A 22,574-nucleotide genomic window follows, 5' to 3' on the forward strand; every position below is an offset into this window, starting at 1 on the left:
ACACGACTTTTATTTCTCCTGCTGTTATCGTTTCTTCTCTTTACAAATTCTTCAACGCTCAGAATACTGAAAACGGCATCCCAGACGACAGTACTGTTTCCATAGGCGAATTTAGCTGCCCTTGGAAAGTGGCTCGTTCAGGAGGCCTGTTAGTCTGAAACTATAAGGACAGAGTTCTGAACATAGATGACAAAGATTCCGGAATGAACAAACATTTCGCGGATGCAGACACAGAAAGACGTCATGAAGAATGCGATGCTTCAAAAGATACAGACTGTGACGATGACTGTGACGTCATTCACATATACCGAGACGTCATTCACAGCTGTTCGGTCACTTCCGTCAAAAAGTAGATCTCTCCACAATGGCTGCTCCTGTGTTTAGGTTTGTCAAGCTTGAGTACACAAAACGTGTTTGTTCTCTCCTCTGTTGAAGCTGTGAGACATAAATGCTATTCCGACTTGGTCGTGTGACAGAGTTTTCTTCCACACTCGATTAGCTGATGTCAAACTTAGCCTGACGGCTTCGTTAGACAATCAACGTAATCTCGTGTGGAAGAAAACGTCTGTCACACGACCAAGTCTGAATAGCAGGTTTTATCATGTGTTTATACTGTGTCCTTTTTTTCTTAAAGCGTGGAAATCACAGAATTATTCTGTGGTTGGCGCTATTTAAGAGTTCATATTTATTATCATTTCTTCTTCTTCTTCTTCGTTCATGGGCTGAAACTCCCACGTTCACTCATGTTTTTGCATGAGTGGATGTTTACGTGCATGACCGTTTTTGCCCCGCCATTCAGGCAGCATACGCCGATTTCGGGGGAAGCATACTGGGTATTTTCGTGTTTCTATAACCCACCGAACTCTGACATGGATTACAGGATCTTTTCCGTGCGCACTTGGTCTTGTGCTTGCGTGTACACACGAAGGGGGGTAAGGCAGTAGCAGGTCTGCACAAAAGTTGACCTGGGAGATCGGAAAAATCTCCACTCGTAATTAACCCACCAGGCGGCCGCGGCCGGGATTAGAACTCACGACCTTCCGATTAAGAGGCCAACGTCTTACCACCCCGCCACTGTGCCCGTCTTTATTATCATTATTATTCCTAGCATTATTATTCCTATAAATAGACACTAGTTCTGGGGGCAGAAAAACCAAGTTAGCATAGCATAGCATAGCATAGCATAGCATAGCATAGCATAGCATAGCATAGCATAGCATAGCATAGCATCATTATTATCATATCATAATAAACATACTCTGAAGTAGTCAAAACATCTTTGACAAACTCTTGGATACAAACGTCTTGCAGCATTTTGGACGACAAGCAATGTAAGAATAGAACGAGATTATAATACTGGCTGCTGAAACACAACCATGCTGTCAAGAAAGTCAAACTCACATGTCCTTTGACAACGCGAGTGAAGGCGGTGTTCTTGTCTCGTAGCTTCATCTCAAGGTCGAGGAAGGTCAGCTTGTTGGTGCTGACCTGGAATGTGTCGTTGGTCCACAGTACGCCCGATATTCTGCACGTGCACCAACATTTTGTCAAGATAAGTGTTGTCTAATTAGTGTTTGTCTCTGCACTTGAAAGACCGCAGGGTCGATAAATTTGTGAACGTAACGTTTTGTTTTGTCAATAATTAAACGTTCAAACAACATACCTTTCTTGTTTTTCATTCATCACAATTACACAAAACTAATTTCAATGAGGATGAAAATTCAACTAATGAGGCCAAGTGCTATTTTTGATGTGATAAACAAGGGGAAGTAAGCACTCTAAATGCATATGACGTGTGCAATGGAGTAAGTGAGAGTTATGCGTAACCAATCTCCTGGCAACTTTGAACATCTTAAAATGAGAAAAAGCGCTATTTTAAGATCTGATGAACAAAAAGAATTAAGTGCTCTAAATGCAAACAACATGGGCAATAGTGAAAGTGAGATTTATGCGGAACCAATCTCCTAGCAACTGGGAGAATAACAAGCATTGAAACCAACAAGCGTCTTTCATCCTCAAGGATGAGCAACCAACCGACCAAACTTATGCTGGAAGTCAAATTGAAGCGATGAACACTTTCATGCAAGCGCACACAGAAGAGGAAACCATGCCCCACCTGTTGTAGCACTCCACCGGCAGACTCCTGTTCTTCTTGGGCAGACGGCACCAGTCAAAGCTGAAACAAGTCAAATCAAGCAGTCAGTTATTGAAGCTTCTTCTTCTTTAGCAGGCAGTTATTGAAACTTCTTCTTCGTCAGCAATCAGTTATTCAAACTTCTTCTTCGTCAGCGTTCGACGGCTGTGTCACGCATAGTCTCTGGCCAGTTATTGAAACTTCTTCTTCGTCAGCAATCAGTTATTCAAACTTCTTCTTCGTCAGCGTTCGACGGCTGTGTCACGCATAGTCTCTGGCCAGTTATTGAAACTTCTTCTTTGTCAGCAATCAGTTATTCAAACTTCTTCTTCGTCAGCGTTCGACGGCTGTGTCACGCATAGTCTCTGGCCAGTTATTGAAACTTCTTCTTCGTCAGCAATCAGTTATTCAAACTTCTTCTTCATCAGCGTTCGACGGCTGTGTCACGCATAGTCTCTGGCCAGTTATTGAAACTTCTTCTTCGTCAGCAATCAGTTATTCAAACTTCTTCTTCGTCAGCGTTCGACGGCTGTGTCACGCATAGTCTCTGGCCAGTTATTGAAACTTCTTCTTCGTCAGCAATCAGTTATTCAAACTTCTTCTTCGTCAGCGTTCGACGGCTGTGTCACGCATAGTCTCTGGCCAGTTATTGAAACTTCTTCTTCGTCAGCAATCAGTTATTCAAACTTCTTCTTCGTCAGCGTTCGACGGCTGTGTCACGCATAGTCTCTGGCCAGTTATTGAAACTTCTTCTTCGTCAGCGTTCGACGGCTGTGTCACGCATAGTCTCTGGCCAGTTATTCAAACTTCTTCTTCGTCAGCGTTCGACGGCTGTGTCACGCATAGTCTCTGGCCAGTTATTTCAAGCAAAGGTGGGAAGAAAGAAAGAAAGACTCACTCTTCAATGAGCGTGTATGGAATGAGACGGCCGTTCCAGAAGCACTCGAAGACGGGGCGCTTGCCTCGCGCTCGCTGCTCGTTGATAGCGTAGCCATGGTCGTCCTCTGGCTCAGGGTCCACTGCAACACACAACATGATGTTTGATTGGTTTCTCTCCACACAACAGAAGTGAGATCTTGACTTGTTAGCATTCAGCTGATTAGGGAAAATTCTTTCAATTTTGGGTACTTTACGTCAAGACATTGTGTGTGATTACGTAAGAAAATTGTAAAAGATGGTATGTGGGTCCATTTTGGCATACCACACACAGCCTTCAGCCCCAGAACGTGTTCACAGGAAATGTTAATTACATTTTGGCGGGAGATGCGAACTGGCAAACCGCATTTAGTTTGGTTTGGCTGGCAACACAAAAGGTATGTGAAGGCATCTGTGAGAAAGTTGTGCATAGCTTTTGACTGTTTATATCGTAATCTGTGACAAAAAGACAAAGCGTTGCTTCAGCAATGCTGTGACCCCTGCACTCTCCCTTTACTGTATGTCTGCTATGTTATTTGTGAATGCACACCAAATAAAGAGAAAACAGAAGACCAACTTACTTCTGGGATCGAAGGCGTCGGAAGGGAAGGTCTCTCGGTCGTAGAGAAACGGGTGATACCTCAGCAACCCCTCCACCGCACTCGACCCATCCACGATGGCCTTGAACTCAAAGGTGCTGGCTGCCGACCTTGCAAACAGCGTCTGCATATCTTCCTCGATGGCTCGCAGGTTGATGATGCGTGTTGGAGTGGCCTGACCTCTAGTGAACAGCTTGACCTGCAGGGATAAGATTTTCTGATGGAGGTTTTGTTAGTGAGTGCTTCCCTGAGAAACTAGAATGCTGTGAGAGAAACTGAGACTACTAAGGGGGTTGGGTCTACCAAGACAATAGGATGTAAACAATATTGTAAATGACGTAGCAGCCCTGAAAGTTAAAAAATAAAATGGTGTACCAAAGGCTGTGATTCTGTACATTTACTAGCCAGACAGCAAACTTTACTAGCTGAACCAACACTTTGTTTCAGCAACTTTACTCACATGAACATTTCTACTCGCCAGTTACATGTAAGATACTCGCTACTTTCAGGCCTGCTTCGAAGAAATGACATGTGCAGATCGTCACCTAAACGACCCATGCAGTTGACTTTAACCATAGACCAGACAAGACGTACATGTCGCCTGCAAGGGAACCTCCAAGAGAGTATCTCGGCAGAGAAAGGTCGCCAGTGATCTTAGGTTGGCATCTCTAGTAGAGAATGGGTGCCAGTGATCTTAGGTTGGCGTCTCTAGTAGAGAATGGACGCCAGTGATCTTAGGTTGGCGTCTCTAGTAGAGAAAGGTCGCCAGTGATCTTAGGTTGGCGTCTCTAGTAGAGAAAGGGCGCCAGTGATATTAGCTTGGCGTCTCTAGTAGAGAATGGGCGCCAGTGATCTTAGCTTGGCGTCTCTAGTAGAGAAAGGGCGCCAGTGATCTTAGCTTGGCGTCTCTAGTAGAGAATAGGCACCAGTGATCTTAGCTTGGCGTCTCTAGTAGAGAATGGGCGCCAGTGATCTTAGCTTGGCGTCTCCAGTAGAGAAAGGGCGCCAGTGATCTTAGCTTGGCGTCTCTAGTAGAGAATGGGCGCCAGTGATCTTAGCTTGGCGTCTCCAGTAGAGAATGGGCGCCAGTGATCTTAGCTTGGTGTCTCTGGTAGAGAAAGGGCGCCAGTGATCTTAGCTTGGCGTCTCCAGTAGAGAAAGGGCGCCAGTGATCTTAGCTTGGCGTCTCTAGTAGAGAATGGCCCCAGTGATCTTAGCTTGGCGTCTCTAGTAGAGAATGGGCGCCAGTGATCTTAGCTTGGCGTCTCTGGTAGAGAAAGGGCGCCAGTGATCTTAGATTGGCGTCTCCAGTAGAGAAAGGGCGCCAGTGATCTTAGCTTGGCGTCTCTAGTAGAGAATGGGCGCCAGTGATCTTAGCTTGGCGTCTCTAGTAGAGAATGGGCGCCAGTGATCTTAGCTTGGCGTCTCTAGTAGAGAATGGGCGCTAGAGACGGGTGGGCCATATGAGGACTCCTTGCATGCGCGATATAAGCCCCGTGTAAAATGTACAATGCCGTGTTGTTCCCAGGCCTCCGTCTTCCGTCATGTACACATACTTTTTTGATGTGACGCATTGTTCTGACCCAAGGCCGGTCAAATTTCTGATAGTTGTGACATTGTGGGATGTCTTCTGACACAGCAGAATCAAAAAACAAGAAAGGGAAGTTGTTGGAACGTTGTTATTGACAAAAATACGTTACAATCACTTTTTTGTCAATAACGTTCCAACAAATTACCTTTCTTGTTTTTTGATTCTGAATTTTGGAACGTTGGCAGTCTCTTTGTTTTTGGATTTTCTGACACAACAGTTTCTTTGTAGCAAGGAAATGTTAAAGAATATATTTTGAATCCAGGTCCAACTTGACCTCTGTTTTTGGGAACAACACGGACTATAACACATTACATTACATGCATGTTTTTACACACCAACGTTATGCCGTTGTGTTTGCAGAAGTTACCGTGATTTGGATGTTGTCTGTGTTGGGCGACTTTCCTTCCACATATGACACATTACATGACATGCATGTTCTTACACACGAACGTTATGAGGTTGTGGTTACAGTAGTTACCATGATTTGGATGTTGTCCATGTCTGTATTGGGCGACTTTCCTTCCACATATAACACATTACATGACATACATGTTTTTACACACGAACGTTATGAGGTTGTGGTTACAGTAGTTACCATGATTTAGATGTTGTCCATGTCTGTGTTGGGCGACTTTCCTTCCACATATGACACATTACATGACATGCATGTTTTTACACACGAACGTTATGAGGTTGTGGTTACAGTAGTTACCATGATTTAGATGTTGTCCATGTCTGTGTTGGGCGACTTTCCTTCCACATATAACACATTACATGACATACATGTTTTTACACACGAACGTTATGAGGTTGTGGTTACAGTAGTTACCATGATTTAGATGTTGTCCATGTCTGTGTTGGGCGACTTTCCTTCCACATATAACACATTACATGACATACATGTTTTTACACACGAACGTTATGAGGTTGTGGTTACAGTAGTTACCATGATTTGGATGTTGTCCATGTCTGTATTGGGCGACTTTCCTTCCACATATGACACATTACATGACATGCATGTTCTTACACACGAACGTTATGAGGTTGTGGTTACAGTAGTTACCATGATTTGGATGTTGTCCATGTCTGTGTTGGGCGACTTTCCTTCCACATCCACATTGCCGTCCGGTCCGTGCAGGTAGAAGTGGTAGATATGTCTGCAACAACAATGGAACTGATTAATATTCAGTGACAATTCTTTCATTCAACGCACAAGCTGTATTGAAATTATAAATTTACTCCTCAGCTGTGTGTGTATGTCTTTGTGCGAGTGTCCCCTTCCCCCCCCCCATTTCCAACCACACACACCCCCACATACACCCACACACACACACACAGAGTCTCACTTACGACAACTGTTGTGACCAGATGCGGTAGTGCTGTTTGAGGTAGGGGATGTGTGAGGGGTTGAGGTTGTTGATCACCACGGCCGTGAAAGACTCGCGATCTTTCTCCTCGGCAATCAGACGTGCCGCGACCTCTTCCTCCACACCGAGGTGGGATGCGTCTCCGGGCTGTTGGAGGAGAGACAGTTGATGAAAATGTTAAACATACAGATACCAAGTTTGTTATATAATCTTTTTGTTTCATTGATTAAAAGGGCATGCTAAAGCATCTTCCCAATCAGTGTGTGTGTGTTTGTGTGCTTGGGTGCATGCAGGCACACTTGTGTGTGAGTGTGTTTGTGTGTGTGAGTGCATGTGTGTATGTGTGTGTGTGTGTGTGTGTGTGCATGTGTGTGTGCGAGTGTGTGTAGTGTGTGCGTGTTGGTGCATGTGAGCGTGTGTGTGTGTGTGTGTGCATGTGTGTGTGCATGTGTGTGTGCGTGCGAGTGTGTGCGTGTGAGTGTTGGTGCATGTGAGCGTGTGTGTGTGTGTGTGCATGTGTGTGTGCGAGTGTGTGTAGTGTGTGCGTGTGAGTGTTGGTGCATGTGAGCGTGTGTGTGTGTGTGTGTGTGTGTGTGTGTGTGTAGTGTGTGCGTGTGAGTGTTGGTGCATGTGAGCGTGTGTGTGTGTGACCCTGACCTTCCTGTTGTGGATGACACCGCTGTAGATGGACTGGTTGTTCTTCTCTCTCTTCTCAAACTCGTCCTTGGAGATGACCAGCTCGTGCACGTCGAACGACCCTTTGGGTTTGCTGATCATCTGCACACAACAAACCTACACTACAGTGGAACCCTCCCTGTAAAACCACCCCCAACTTCAGTTCTTCTTCTCTTCTTCCGTAGAGGACTGGGTTCTTGCGAACGTCTCAGAGTCCTGCGGTTGGGTCACTGTTACCAAGAGTGGCTAGCTCCGGCAAACAGGGAGATTAAAAAGGTGGGGAGGTTAAAACTATGTAGAGAGAGAGAGAGAGAGAGAGAGAGAGAGAGAGAGAGAGAGAGAGAGAGAGAGAGAGAGAGAGAGAGAGAGAGAGAGAGAGAGAGAGAGAGAGAGAGAGAGAGAGAGAAAAGAGAGAGAGAAAAGACAGATAGCCATTCTCAGGCAGACAGACAGCGAGACAGAGAGGGACAGAGAGAGAGAGAGAGAGAGAGAGAACTGAACTGGACTTTATTTTACAAGGATAAAGAGAGAGAGAGAGAGAGAGAGAGAGAGGAGAGAGAGAGAGAGAGAGAGAGAGAGAGAGAGAGAGAGAGAGAGAGAGAGAGAGAGACGGGGGGGGGGGGGGGGGGGGGAGAGAGAGAGAGAGAGAGAGAGAGAGAGAGAGAGAGAGAGAGAGAGACGGCGGAGAGAGAGAGACAGAGAGAGAGACAGAGAGAGAGACACAGAGAGAGAGAGAGGGGACAGAGAGAGAGAGAGGGACAGAGACAGAGACAGAGAAACAGAGAAAGAGAGCTATCAATATGCCTCAGGATCTTGTCTGTCCCAATCTACCCACCCTTGTGGAACTGCCGATGAAGAAGATGGCCTGCTTGCCGCCCACACCGAAGTAGGAAATGTCGCTGTTCATGTAGCGGGCCACCGGGGAGTCGGGCAGAGTGGTGTCCCCTGATTCATCCAGCGACTGGTCAGCTGAGCCCTCCCTGTCAACAGCGTAACACATTGTAATACAGTGGAACCCCCTTTTAAGACCCCCCCCACCCCCAATTTAAGACTTCCTCCTTTTTTAAGACCTTGTTTTTTCTCTCAGATTTTCTGTTCATAACCTCATTTACCCTATTTTAGACTCCATCCTGAGATGACTACCACACAATGTCCAGAGAGCAGCAAGTCAACCTCATCAGGCTGCGTACTGGCCACAACAGGCTCAATGCTCATATGAACCGAAAGTTCAAGCTGGCGCCATCACCAACCTGTGCCTGCGGTCAAGAAGACCAAACAGCGGAACACATCTTACAGCGATGTCCCTTACTAGATGAGAAACGAAAAGAAGTGTGGCCGTCACCAACTCCCTTGCAGACCAAACTATACGGCAGTCGACAGGAGTTGGAGAAAACGACAACATTTATCACCAGTGCTGGTCTGATCGTGTAACCTCTGCGAACGCCAAGAAGAAGAAGAAGAAGACTCCATCCTGCTTTCAAAAGAAGATTTTAGGAGGTTGTAAAAAGGGGTTCCACCTTTTTAAGATTCCCTCAAATTAAGACTCCCTCGTTTTTAAGATCTGCTTTTTCTCAGATTTTCTTTCTTTCTTTCTTTATTTGGTGTTTAACGTCGTTTTCAACCACGAAGGTTATATCGCGACGGGGAAAGGGGGGAGATGGGATAGAGCCACTTGTCAATTGTTTCTTGTTCACAAAAGCACTAATCAACAATTTGCTCCAGGGGCTTGCAACGTAGTACAATATATTACCTTACTGGGAGAATGCAAGTTTCCAGTACAAAGGACTTAACACTTCTTACATACTGCTTGACTAAAATCTTTACAAACATTGACTATATTCTATACAAGAAACACTTAACAAGGGTAAAAGGAGAAACAGAATCCGTTAGTCGCCTCTTACGAAATCTAAGAACGCATGCTTACAATTAGCATACACTATAAACACTCCTCTACTCACACACACATAAATACGGCATACAGTAGTACTCCCCCTTAACGAACCCCCTGTTTATGACCACCCCCTTTTTACTACTGATTTTTCTACCACGGATGCGTTCTACTATATAATGAACCCCCAGTGAGCGACTCACCCCAAAACGGGACTTACGACCGAGTTTTTGGGGATGAATTACGACTTTCGCGCTTTTTCAGTCGAGCAGACAAAACACATCTCGTGCAACTACCGCGAGAAAAAAGAGACATCCGGTTGTTCTACCCACGCAATCAATCTCGTCACTTTGCCGAAGACATTTGACAAGTAAAGACGGGTGACAGAAAGAGAAAAGCACTGATTCTTGAGGATAGAGTTAAAGTTATTGAGCGAAGTGGCAAGGGGGAGACTTCCTTAGGAGTGGGGAAAACTCAAATCCAGAGTATCATTAAGGATAAAGACTCCCGTTTTGTCGAGATGGCAAGGAGGAGAGGGAGCGGAGCGAAAGTACGCAAAGAGACAAAAGTGCCTGTAAGGAGACGTGAATGATCGAGCGTGGAAATGGTTTTGTGATGCGAGACGAAGAAACATTCACCCATTCCTGTCAGTGGGAAAATGATTCAAGAAAAAGCTGTCATGCTTTCTGTGGAGTTAGGTCACCCGGACTTTACTGGATCAAACGGCTGGTTGTGCAACTGGCTGAAACGCCACAATGTGAAATGCGCTGCTCTCAGTGGAGCTAGGTCAGCCGGACTTTACTGGATCAAACGGCTGGTTGTGCAAGTGGCTGAAACGCCACAATGTGAAATGCGCTGCTCTCAGTGGCGAGCGAGCAGAGGTGAGAGAACAAGTCATTGAAGATCGGAACAAACGCCTGTCAAGTTTGTGTGAAGGGTACAAACCGGATGACATTTTTAAATATTTTGGATGATACATTTATTAAATATTTTGTTGAAATAACAAGATGTTCTGTTTTAGTGTGTGTATGACAGTAAACAGTGTGTGTGTGTGTATGGCAGTACAGTATAAATTATAATCGCTTGCATGCACCTGTACAATGTTGTGTTTCGTAAGTACAGAGTAACCTGTCCTTGGCCCAAAATAGGTCAACCCCCAGTTTAAGACCCCCCCTTTTTAAGACATTATTTTCAAAGTTTTTTGAAAGTCGTAAATGGGGGGTTCTACTGTACAAGACTCAAGACTGAAATTTGTACTGTCCTTATAAAAACAAGGAAAATTGCCATGAAGTGTCGGGCGGTTACAGACAAAATACATCAAATTTACTAAGAAATAAAAATTGCACTAAACAAACAACAACAACACTAAAACATATCACATTTACTAAGAATTGAGAGTTGCGCTAAAATAACTAAGCAATCACTCGCAGCACACACACACACACACACACACTCACACACACACACACTCTTTCTCTCCCACTCTCTCTGTCTTACTAATGTACACACAGAAGCTGAAGCAGAAAAGACGCCTCACCCTTTGAACTGCTTCTCTCGTCTGATGAACTTGGACAGCCTGTAGATGGCCCAGTTGTTGAGCTGCCGTGGGTTCATCCCTTTCCCGTTGTCAATGACAACCACGCAGCTACGCTGTGGTGCCGAGTCATCAAAGTGCTGGAAAATAACACAGAAGAAATATAATAATACTAACAGTTTACAACAACCATAATTTCCAACTTCAACAAGAAGAGCAAACGCTCGATCGAGTCACTTTCGCAGTTCTGAATATTATATGAGGCATCAGATGGACAGGAAGAAATTGCTATTCACAACACAATGAGTCACGTTCACATAAAATTTGAGCCCGGTCACTTTTATAGTTTCCGAGAAAAGCCCAACGTTAAGTTGTGTGTTGCCGAACAGAAAAGGCTAGTTATCTCCCTTGTTTTTCTGATAACGTTCGTAAAAGGCTACAGATGTAAATACTTTGATGTAAAGAATAATCCTACAAAGTTTCAATCACATCCGATGAACTTTGTCAAAGATATAAAATGTCTAATTTTTCCTTTGACGCTGACCTGTGACCTTGAAAAAGGTCAAAGGTCAACGAAACCATCGTTAAAGTGTAGAGGTCATTGGAGGTCACGACTAAACAAAATATGAGCCCGATCGCTTTGATAGTTTCCGAGAAAAGTCCAACGTTAAGGTGGTGTCTACGGACGGCCGGCCGGACGGCCGGCCGGACAGACTAACACTGACCGATTACATAGAGTCACTTTTTCTCAAGTGACTCAAAAAATGAGGACAGGATGCCAGCTTTATTTTCTATCCAAAACACACAATAAAAACATAAAGGGTATAAATAACCCAATGCAGAACTCACCAGTCTGATTTCCACGTCCCGAGATCCTTCATTCTGAGCGGTGGCAGCCAGAGAATTGTCGATCAGCTCCGCAAAAGCATATGCTGAGAACAGATTGCAACAGACAGGAAAACGTAAGACACCTTTATAATCTCACCAGAGAAGTATTAAAATAACGCCAGAAAAAACGCTGAACACTAGAAAACAGAATAAACAAACAAACAACTACAGATTCTTCTTCTTCACTCATGGGCTCAAACTCCCACGTTCATTCATGTTTTTGCTCGAGTGGGTTTTTACGTGTATAACCGTTTTTAGCCTGTCATTGAGGCTGCCATACGCCGCCTTCGGGATATAATCAACTACAGATAAAATAATATAGCACTAGCAGGCAAAAGGCTTATCTAGCCTACAGGCCGTTCATATGATAATATAACACTATCAATCACATTACATTTTAGTTACAGACCCCCAAATAATCAATCAATCAATGAGTCTTATATCGCGCATATTCCGTTGGTACAGTTCTAGGCGCTCTGCAGTGATTCCGTGTGAGATGAAATTTTATACGGCCAGTAGATTGCAGCCATTTCGGCGCATATTTACCTTTCACGGCCTATTATTCCAAGTCACACGGGTATAGGTAGACAATTATTAACTGTGCCTAAGCAATTTTGCCAGGAAAGACCCTTTTGTCAATCGTGGGATCTTTAACGTGCACACCCAATGTAGTGTACACGGGGGGAGGTTCGGACACCGAAGAGAGTCTGCACTCAAAGTTGACTCTGTGAAATAAATTTCCGCCGAACCTGGGATCGAACTCACGCTGACAGCGGCCAACTGAATACAAATCCAGCGCGCTACCAACTGAGCTATATCCCCGCTCCTGATGAAAGTTGTAGAGACAAAGACACAAGGCAATGACACTTACGCAGCGGGTTCTGTCCTTCTGAGGCGTAATACTCGTACATCCCTCCTTTGACGATGGTGTCATAGTGAGGCAAGTAGTTGACCCGCTCCTCCGCAGGGGCACACAACTCCTGTGACAGGTTCTTGAGCACATACAGTGTGTCCCCTTTGTCAATGAGATCTGCAAAACAAAAATTCACAAACTGATTTAAAAAAGTTTTTGAGAATGGAGAACACTAAATTACCATCACATTCATCACCTTTATGTCTTATAAATGTAAGAAGATCTTCAAAATGTCATTCATACGAAGAGGGGGAGGGGGGATTTGATTTTGAGGTGACACCACAGAATTATTCAATGTCACCATCCATCAAACACTTCCTGCTTTAAACACAGAAAACTCCTAGTCCTAAACATGAAAATACACCTCCATATTATTGCGCTCATCCCTATAAAAAAAAACAAGTCGCGTAAGGCGAAAATACAATATTTAGTCAAGTAGCTGTCGAACTCACAGAATGAAACTGAACGCAATGCCATTTTTCAGCAAGACCGTATACTCGTAGCATCGTCAGTCCACCGCTCATGGCAAAGGCAGTGAAATTGACAAGAAGAGCGGGGCAGTAGTTGCGCTAAGAAGGATAGCACGCTTTTCTGAACCTCTCTTTGTTTTAACTTTCTGAGCGTGTTTTTAATCCAAACATATCATATCTATATGTTTTTGGAATCAGGAACCGACAAGGAATAAGATGAAAGTGTTTTTAAATTGATTTGGACAATTTAATTTTGATAATAATTTTTATATATTTAATTTTCAGAGCTTTTTTTTAATCCGAATATAACATATTTATATGTTTTTGGAATCAGCAAATAATGGAGAATAAGATAAACGTAAATTTGGATCGTTTTATAAATTTTTATTTTTTTTTACAATTTTCAGATTTTTAATGACCAAAGTCATTAATTAATTTTTAAGCCACCAAGCTGAAATGCAATACCGAAGTCCGGGCTTCGTCGAAAATTACTTGACCAAAATTTCAACCAATTTGGTTGAAAAATGAGGGCGTGACAGTGCCGCCTCAACTTTCACGAAAAGCCGGATATGACGTCATCAAAGACATTTATAAAAAAAATGAAAAAAACGTTCGGGGATTTCATACCCAGGAACTCTCATGTCAAATTTCATAAAGATCGGTCCAGTAGTTTAGTCTGAATCGCTCTACACACACACACACACAGACAGACAGACAGACACACACACACACACACACACGCACATACACCACGACCCTCGTTTCGATTCCCCCTCGATGTTAAAATATTTAGTCAAAACTTGACTAAATATAAAAAGAGGGATATTTACTATTATTATCAGACGTTCAAACAGATAGTGTTCACTAAGATTAGCACTGAGCAGCACAGGAAAAAAGACTGAAAACAAACAATTATTCAAGGTGCACAAAAGTTGTTTATCCTGAGTTATCGAGGGCACCGAGTATCATTATCACCCCTTCGTGCGAGTCGGGTATTCTATGAAATTGTCATGGATTAGCCAAGACCTCAAACACATGAGCCTTGTTTCTTAAAATATGACTTTTTCTTTCACCTTTCAAGGATGGCCAAATCTCAAACTTTTAACTCGCCAACTGGGCGAGTAACTTCAAGAAAGTTATTAGCCCGCCAGATATGTCGCTGGCCTGGTACCACAGTTGCTGCATCTGCAGTGTTTATATGGCTTTGAAACTCGATCTTATAAGTTATAACCAAGTGTTGAATTTGACCGGAATTTTCATTGCCATTGGCCAGCCGGGTGAGCTGCAAGTGCAAGGTGGTTTCTACTAGACCGACCAATTTGTTAGTGTTACTCGCCCGTGGCGATCGGGCAGACGTTTTGGCCATCCCTGTTGGTGTTACTCGCCCCTGGCGATCGGGCAGACGTTATGGCCATCCCTGTTAGTGTTAAATAATGCGCGCCTTTCCTTACCCCAAGAGTCGTCATTGTTGATTTCATCTCGGTTGGTTGTGGCGATCACGAAGGATTCAGACTCTGAAATTTTCAATGCCTGCAACCAAAATAAAATGAAACACTTCCACTCCAGCAACGTAATTCTCTCCAACAATATTCCCAGCTCTCGCAACCTTCGAATCAAAGCAAGGCATGTGAGATGGATATCTTGTGAGTTTTGCAGAGACTCTGAAGTGGTGTATCAAACTATATTGCTTGACAATTCTTAATTTTTTTCATTCTCAATCTCACTCTTAGTAAATTAAGGTTCAGGCACACACAAAAAAAAAGAATGAATACAATCTGTGTTTTCGATGACAATGGCCAATTTATTTAGTGTTGGTAGGTCAGTTATTTTATTTTTTTTTTTGGGGGGGGGGGGGGGATTGACATTGGCTTTTTAACTATATTTACAGTCCGGCACATGCTGCTTTTTAAATTTAATATTGAGTGGCAGGAAAATCGTGCCAGATGTGTCCCCTGGATGTTGAAGAAGAATACATTTCTTGGTAAAATCTGAAAAATCAAGTTTTGTCATTTCTAACCCCAGCAAAGCTAGAAGGTAATATGTCATTGTCAATTGTCACGTACACTGTGCTGACTTTGACTTTGTAAAAAATTCATGTTCTTGCCGAGATACATAATAATGAAGCGTTTATTTTGCCAAACCATGGCTACATTTTGAGGTGGAAGTTCACCAAAAATTGGGAACAATAAAAGTTCTAGTGTCAGCAGGAAACAAATAGGGTCGGTCGCGGAATTAGAAATATTGCTTTTTTCTTTCTTGGCGATATCTCCCCATCCCCCAGCACTCCTTAGCTGTGTCCTATATGAATGGTAAAATATTAAGAATAATGTCAATGATAAAGCTTCACTTAAACTAGTTTAGGTAGGACCCAGAATAAAATACAACTTCAAAGTTGGTTTCCCGGTCGTTTGGGGTCAGTAGATGCTTTTGTTTACAGAGTAAACTTTCTGCCGGAGAGGAAGATCAGGAAAACAGGACATTCAGCTAACCCCATGTTCAAGTGACCATTTTAAAAGACGGAAAGCAAAACTGCAAATGTGAAACACACACGCAGACAAATAGCCAACGCTGAAAGATATCTGTGAGAACAAGAATGCGCAAACAAGAAATTCAAATTGAAATTGTTTTGATCCGAGAAAGGTTTGAGTAAAACACGAAGCATGCAAACACAGCAATGCACTCACAGAAGAAACTCTTGCTTTGAAATCGGCAAACGTAAAAAGACCTCCGGTTGGTATTTGTAACTCTGGTGCATTAGAAGTACGCCTGTCATAGACAAAAACAAAGGCATCCTCGTCTTCCGAGGTCCGCCTGGGCGCAGCCATGTTGGATTCAAGACCCGCGTTTTCATTGGCTAAAAATCTTACAAAACAAAATTCAAGGGAACAAACCCTTCAAGACCGAAACTAACAAGAGTTTCGTCCCTTATAACACATTACGTCACTGGTCCGCAAGGATCTCAAAATAGATATCGATGCGTATTTTTAGCCCACTACCCGTAAGACCCCCAAAATACCTCAGTCGACGGTTAACCATGTATACCGGTATGTTCTTCTCATGACTGATTCAATCTCACAACAATACGACAGTTCTGGAGCCTATCATTACTCCACAAGCTGATGCAAGTGACTTGGTTAACCTGAATGATTTGAAATATATCTGGTTTGTCTCTCTCTGCATGGTGTACACTCTGCTAGCGCAAGCCTCTCTGCTCTGTGAAAAAGAGAAGTATCGTTCTCTTATCCTTCATATCGACAAATTAAAAAAAGGACTTAACTCGACTTGATTTGGAACTGAATTCTGCAAAATCAGTCAGTGTTTTAGAGAGTCACTTGAAGTCAAGATACTATTACTACTGATCATCATACAGCTCGATATGATATAATATGAAACTGAACTGAGTTCTTTGGAAACCGACTCGGTCAGTCATAGACATATATAGGCCTCTCAGGCAATCTATGCAGAAACAGTCTACAGATCGATAGCGATGAGTCGAGGCGGCCGTTCTGGTGAATCAATCTAGTCACAGTCAGTCTTGATTACCGTATTCGGAACTTCACGCTTTCAGAGAACAAAATTAGCTCTTGGGAAACAGGACTAAGTAATTCCTGGTGTGGGAATTAGAAAGTAAAGAAACTGACAAGCCGACCGCCAAGGACTTAGAAAGCTAGCAACTCGCTGACTCTGAGACAGTGGCCTTGAAAAGAGAAGAAAGTCAAACAGCGAAGCACGGTTATATAGCTTCTTTTTTTTATTCTATTTTTCAAAGTTTTGTGAACGAGGTATAGCGTCTGTGAAAGTAGAATCATGGAAGACAACGAGTGTGTTTTTCACAGCGATCGCTTTGTGTTTGATGCCTTGGTTCGAGATATGCGCAAGGCAGGATTTATCACGCGCTTGTATGCAAATGTGATGGCCATGACAGTGTGCACGTGCAGGCGACATGGTAAGTACAGTGGTAAATCTAGGTTAAGACGTAGCGAAATGGTAAGTACAGTGGTAAATCTAGGTTAAGACATAGCGAAATGGTAAGTACAGTGGTAAATCTAGGTTAAGACGTAGCGAAATGGTAAGTACAGTGGTAAATCTATGTTAAGACGTAGACACATCTGAATGTATCTATTGAACACTGGACTTCCCTTCTTTGAGCCATGTGACTTGAGAGATTAAAACTCATATTCAATTTAGGTGGCTAACCTAGACTACAAAAGACTGAGTGCATCATTTTTGTGGGAACATATTTTTTGAATTGTTGAACAGCAAATGATGCCTCGATATATAAATGTTATTTGTTTTTTGATCAAAATAGGACATTTGACACATGTACGATATTTCGACAGTTACTATTATTCACATCAACCGCTAATATACCCGGCGCGATCACGGAGAACAATGCCTATTTTGGTGTGAGGAAAATGTCAGATTTTCGCCAAAAATACAAATAAGATGTAAAAATCAAGTTCAGGTCTTTAGAAGACATGGAGTCTTAGCATATTATAGTCACACTTACTGACACTATGAAGAGGACGTACATGTATTAGGCCAAAAAAAAAAAATAGGTCTGTTTACGGTTACCCGACCGACCCTAGTTTTTTCGCGCGACCCTAGACTTTTTTTTGGCATTTGGACAACAAAAAAAATCTTGTTTTTTTGGCAAAATAACGTAAAAATATGGTTTTTTGGAGAAAAAAGAAAAGAAAAAAAATCCCGACCTACCGACCCTATTTTTTTGGCCTATGTTACCGTAAACAGACCTTTTTTTTTTGGCCTTAGAAAGTTGCAGGTCTTAACGCTGAGGGGTGTTTTCACTGCGACCGGACCTGCATTTTGTGTTGATTACACATCATAAATATAATACATCATTTGCATGTTTCATCAACTATGGCAATGTCTGTCTCGATCTGGGACAAATAACATATTTTGATCAACAAAAACAAAAATGTAATAGCATTTATCCTACATACGTGAGAGAGACACCCGTGAGATAATAATCGTTCAAATCACACGTGTGTATATCAATTATCATGTAAATGAGGTCATGTCAAGCAAGTCTGGCAGGGACCTGTTTTTCCCACTGCTTATGATGCCAAAGTCACCAAGACAAACGTCATTATAGAAACAAAAATTGCGCTCGCTAATTACCCTCGATGAATCTTTAGAACTAACACGTCACGCCACACTTTCAGAGTGACGTTTCTTTGCTTTGATGTAATAGATTGCACGAGGCTTTAGAAGAGATCGAGGTTCCTGTGCATGCCGATGTGGCATGCATTCACCTATTTTTTGTTGTAATTACGTTTGATCAAGCCATTGCACGATGTAAAAAGAAGTAAACCGTGTTTTTCTTGTTGTGACCCGTTTTGTGGAGCGTTAATATTTTTACGTGTAATTCACGTGCTCCTTGTTCAGTTGTTGTGACCTGGTTTTGGTCGGAGTGTCACAAACTGCGTCGTTTAGTTCTAGAACACCGTGAGATTCACGTGCTCTTTTCCGTGTTTTGATTTTGAGGTGAGCCCTGCGAATCTGCGTTGCAAGTTTTAGAATACGTGTGACTCACGTGTTTTTAGCTTTGTGATGTCAGCTAGTTCCTTGATGTTCTTTCTGTTAAATATACCGTTTTAAGTTTTGGGCATGCACGGAGTGCGTGATCGGTTACTGATTGGTTGTAAAATAGTAGTTTCACCCGATTCTGTCTTAGGAATGTTGTTGGTTGGTCAATCCGGTGACCTTTGACTTTTGAATAACTATTCCATGTTAGGTTTTTGTTTCCATAAATACCGCTGCTTGACTCCTGTCTCGTCAGTCGATCTGAGGGTTTTAGGAAGCGTTTGGTTTTGATGTAAACGTATGAAGGTTATCAAGTGAACCAACGGAGTGTTTCTTATGTTTTAACGTCAACGTAATGTTCTTGGAGACAGTTGTTTCTCAAGTGTGAATCGTTTTGTGCCCTTCGTTTGTGAGGCAACACGTTTTTGGTACTGCTGGTCAACCCACACAGCGCATAAGGTAATTTTGTTGTTACTTGTTTGTGTTGTGTTTTGGTCGCCATTTTGTAATGACTTTGTGAGTTGTTTATGTATAACGTGAGTTGAAAGTCTGACTTGTTGTAGTGTTTCTTTATTGTGTGTTCAACTGTTCTAGTGTTGTGAACGTACAGCAATGTTTTGTAGACGCTAGAAAGTCGCTAATGTTTATAATGATAACTTGTGTTTTCTGTGGTTAACGAAGTTCGAAGTGAAACGTTTTCTCCGACTTTTTCAGCCTTACGTTAAAAGAATTTAGGTAAAAGAAGCTTGCGGTCTGTGGTGATCGTTTGTAAACGGGCTTATTTCTTGTAACGTTATTGAGGGAAAGTGGATGAGTAAATATCTTGTTTGTGACTTTGATTAACGCAGGAACATTGTCGTTAGGAGACTTTTTGGTATGACACTGACAGTTTGCTTTGTATTCCTGGCCTGATGAGTCAACGTTTTGTATTTTTCTGAAAGTAGCCATTTTGGTTTTAAACGTATGTATGCTAAGTTTCTTGAGTATTCTTAGTGCTTATGGTATTGTTGAACGTACGGAACGTAATTCTTTATTGTTGTTGAACGTACAGAACGTAACTTTCTATTGTTGTTGAAGGACTAACCAACGAGTGTTTGGTAATTGTAACTTTCGTGTCTGTTTGTCTTCGCCTGTCTTGTGATTGTTTATTTTTCTTGTATTTACTTCTCGTGTCTTGTTAATGCATTTTAATACCTTTTGCCATGTCTAATAATTTGTTTTCTTTTCTCTTTTTCTTTCTGTCCATAAGTTTTTTACCGCAATAAGTAGTATCGCAATACGTAGTATCTCATTACGTAGTACTGTAACTATATATGCATTACTGATACCTTAGTGTCAGATGTAAAATAATAAACCAGTACTTTTGCGCGTTATCGCTTGTAACCTGTGTTTGTCATTTCGTATGAACAATATGTAGTACCAGCCTCGCTCACGAAGGCGCGCACAGTAAAAAACTTTAGTTGCTGTCGTCCAGTAAAAAACTTAGCTGCTGACGCCCAGTGAAAGAACGTTAGCTAAAGTAAACAAACTTAGCTGCTGACGCCCAGTAAAGAACTTTTGTTATTGACGCTCAATGAACGTAAACGTAGCTGTTGATAACCAGCAAAAGACTTTATTGTTACCTGTCACTGTGTTAGTGAACCATAGTTTGACATAGATCAACTTGTCGGTTAGAGATCTTCCTACTCCGTATCCGGCGCATTTTTTGTGACTTTTGTGTATTATCCCAAACGACCCTCAGATCGATTCATTTTACTTTTTAAACAGATAAACCTTATGTAGGTTTTTAGTGCTTTTGAATAAGCGGACATTGTAATGGAGGAGATTCCAGCAGATAAACCATTGGAAGCTTCAGGTTATGACATTAACGGCGATGAAGATGAACATTCTCAAAGGCCTAGGCGTGACATTAAGCCTACTGAAAAAGGTAGAGATTACCAGATTGAGATCAAAACTAGAAACTTTGCAAGACAACGAACATTCTTGGAACGAGCAATCGGTGAGGTAGTAACAGAGCTTAACCAAGAAACTCCTAATCAAGAGTCGTTAACCAGTCAGAAACAAATTGTTTTGAGCATGTACAAGGATCTTGGTGACATAGAGAAAGGTCTTCGTAGTATTGGTAGCGGTGAAACCATTCAGGAAAGTTGGGATGATGTTCAGAGGACAGTTCAGACAATTATGTTTGACATTGATCGAGCTCTTGACAGACAAACGACTAGCGTGCAGGTGACTAAGGAGCCTACTTCCAGGCATAGCAGTGTTACACCTAGCGTTGGGTCATCCACCCACAAGTCAGCTAGTGTTAAGTCTGCCATTCATAAAGTAGCTAGCGTTACGTCAGCCATCCACAAGTCAGCTAGCCACAAGTCAGGTATCAGGAGATCAGGTAGCCAAGTAGCTTCTCGCGCCGAGTCTCTCCGCTCTAAAAGCGTTAGCTCTGAAGACACTAAATTGGCTCTTAAACTAGAGGCTGCATCCCTGGCCATAAAAGTGGAAGGTGACGCAATAAAGGAAGCTCAGTTTAGTGAACTGGATCTCTTACAACAACAATATGCTGAGAGAACAGCAGCTAGGCAGACTGAGGAAGCTGAGAGAACTGCAGCTAGGCAGACTGAGGAAGCTGAGAGAACTGCAGCTAGGCAGACTGAGGAAGCTGAGAGAACAGCAGCTAGGCAGACTGAGGAAGCTGAGAGAACTGCAGCTAGGCTGATCGAAGAAACTGCTAGGCAGGCCGAAGAAGCAGCTAGGCAGGCTAAGGAAGCTAAGAGAACAGCAGCTAGGCAGGCCGAAGAAGCAGCTAGGCAGGCTAAGGAAGCTGAAAGAACAGCAGCTAGGCAGGCCGAAGACACAGCTAGGCAGGCTAAGGAAGCTGAGAGAATAGCAGCTAGACAGGCCGAGGACGCAGCTGAAGCAGCTCTTGAAGATATTAAACAGAAAAAGGCTTTGAGACAAATTCAGTCCACCGAATTGAAAATTAGCTTAAGAGAACAACAAGCTATGTTACAAGTATTGGAACAAGGTGAATCCGTTCAGCAGGATCTCCCTGATCTACCGTCAGTTGATTTGTTGAACACTAGGTTCCACCCTCGTCCTTTCGTTCCCTTGTACAGTCTTGTAGCCCCTCCTCTAAACAATGAGCAAACAGCGATAGGAATAGGGACAGGTGCTGCCGTCATTGCTGACCAAGGGACACACCAGCCAGCCTTGGACGCCACGTCTGTTCCTGTCTGCCAAGCTGCCGTCATTGCTGACCAAAGGACACACCAGCCAGCCATGGACTTCACGTCTGTTCCTGTCTGCCAAGCCGCCAGCACCCGTGACATCTCTACTGTCAACGCTGCTGTCACCAACTTCGTCGCAGGAACCACAACGACTGAGCCACGACAGCACGCGTTACCTGTCGTGGACCTCGTCGTTGGAGTCAGCGCCTCTACAAGCGCCGCTACTACCAACAACGCCACCTACGAGGCGTACGGACCTCAACGTAGAGAGGATGTCAACGCCCCCCATCACGCCGGAACGAGCGCTCCTTTCATCCATCGGGAGCCCTCCACACCCAACTACACGACGGCTGCAACTACATCCTCCATGCGGCCTACAGCGCTGCTGACCACACTGCAGCACCCTTTCGGTGCGTACGCTGGTCAGCCGCCTCTGCACAACGTTGGACACTCAACGACAAGCGTCACAGGCTCTCGCCCGCCTGATCTCGACCACACAGGTTGGTCCTATCACCTACCAGAGACAAGGGAAGGTGATGAGACGCAAGAACGACACACCTACTTCCCAGAAGAACGTCACCAACGCATGGACCACAGACGTTTTCAAGTTACCCCACCCTGTTTCCCCTATGATACCCACCTACATCCCAAACCAGAGCCTTTCGTGCCCACATTCCTGGACCCACATCAGACCACCCCCAAAGTTATTTGGGGAAACGAAAATGCAAGGCCCCCTGCGTACATGAACTTTGACAAGGAATGTCATGCAGATCGTCCATTTGCCTCTTACCCCCCGTCTGCGTACTACCAACGTCCACTTGCTACTCCT

General features: G+C 43.3%; 2 protein-coding genes across 3 annotated transcripts in view; one reads left to right on the plus strand and one right to left on the minus strand.

The window, feature by feature from the left end:
• The window catches only part of LOC138979589 (structural maintenance of chromosomes flexible hinge domain-containing protein 1-like), a 140,579-nt gene extending 124,780 nt beyond the window's left edge, over positions 1 to 15,799 (minus strand). Inside the window, exons 1-13 of the mRNA XM_070352299.1 lie at positions 15,659 to 15,799; positions 14,426 to 14,504; positions 12,463 to 12,621; positions 11,553 to 11,635; positions 10,707 to 10,843; positions 8,117 to 8,261; positions 7,264 to 7,383; positions 6,590 to 6,753; positions 6,303 to 6,396; positions 3,631 to 3,847; positions 3,033 to 3,153; positions 2,117 to 2,176; positions 1,402 to 1,525 (exon numbers count right to left, since the gene is read on the minus strand). Coding sequence (XP_070208400.1) covers positions 1,402 to 1,525; positions 2,117 to 2,176; positions 3,033 to 3,153; positions 3,631 to 3,847; positions 6,303 to 6,396; positions 6,590 to 6,753; positions 7,264 to 7,383; positions 8,117 to 8,261; positions 10,707 to 10,843; positions 11,553 to 11,635; positions 12,463 to 12,621; positions 14,426 to 14,504; positions 15,659 to 15,799 — 1,644 coding nt within the window. The remainder of the gene's footprint in view (positions 1 to 1,401; positions 1,526 to 2,116; positions 2,177 to 3,032; positions 3,154 to 3,630; positions 3,848 to 6,302; positions 6,397 to 6,589; positions 6,754 to 7,263; positions 7,384 to 8,116; positions 8,262 to 10,706; positions 10,844 to 11,552; positions 11,636 to 12,462; positions 12,622 to 14,425; positions 14,505 to 15,658) is intronic.
• Positions 15,800 to 15,996: 197 nt separating this feature from the next.
• The window catches only part of LOC138980921 (uncharacterized), a 47,870-nt gene continuing 41,292 nt past the window's right edge, over positions 15,997 to 22,574 (plus strand). Inside the window, exon 1 of one of the 2 annotated variants that reach the window (XR_011460495.1) lies at positions 15,997 to 16,920. The gene's annotated coding sequence lies outside the window, so the exon portion shown is untranslated. The remainder of the gene's footprint in view (positions 16,921 to 22,574) is intronic. The other variant, XM_070353781.1, reaches the window with a different exon arrangement.

Source organism: Littorina saxatilis, linkage group LG11, assembly GCF_037325665.1.
Source record: "Littorina saxatilis isolate snail1 linkage group LG11, US_GU_Lsax_2.0, whole genome shotgun sequence".
NCBI classification, from domain to species: Eukaryota; Metazoa; Mollusca; class Gastropoda; order Littorinimorpha; family Littorinidae; genus Littorina; species Littorina saxatilis.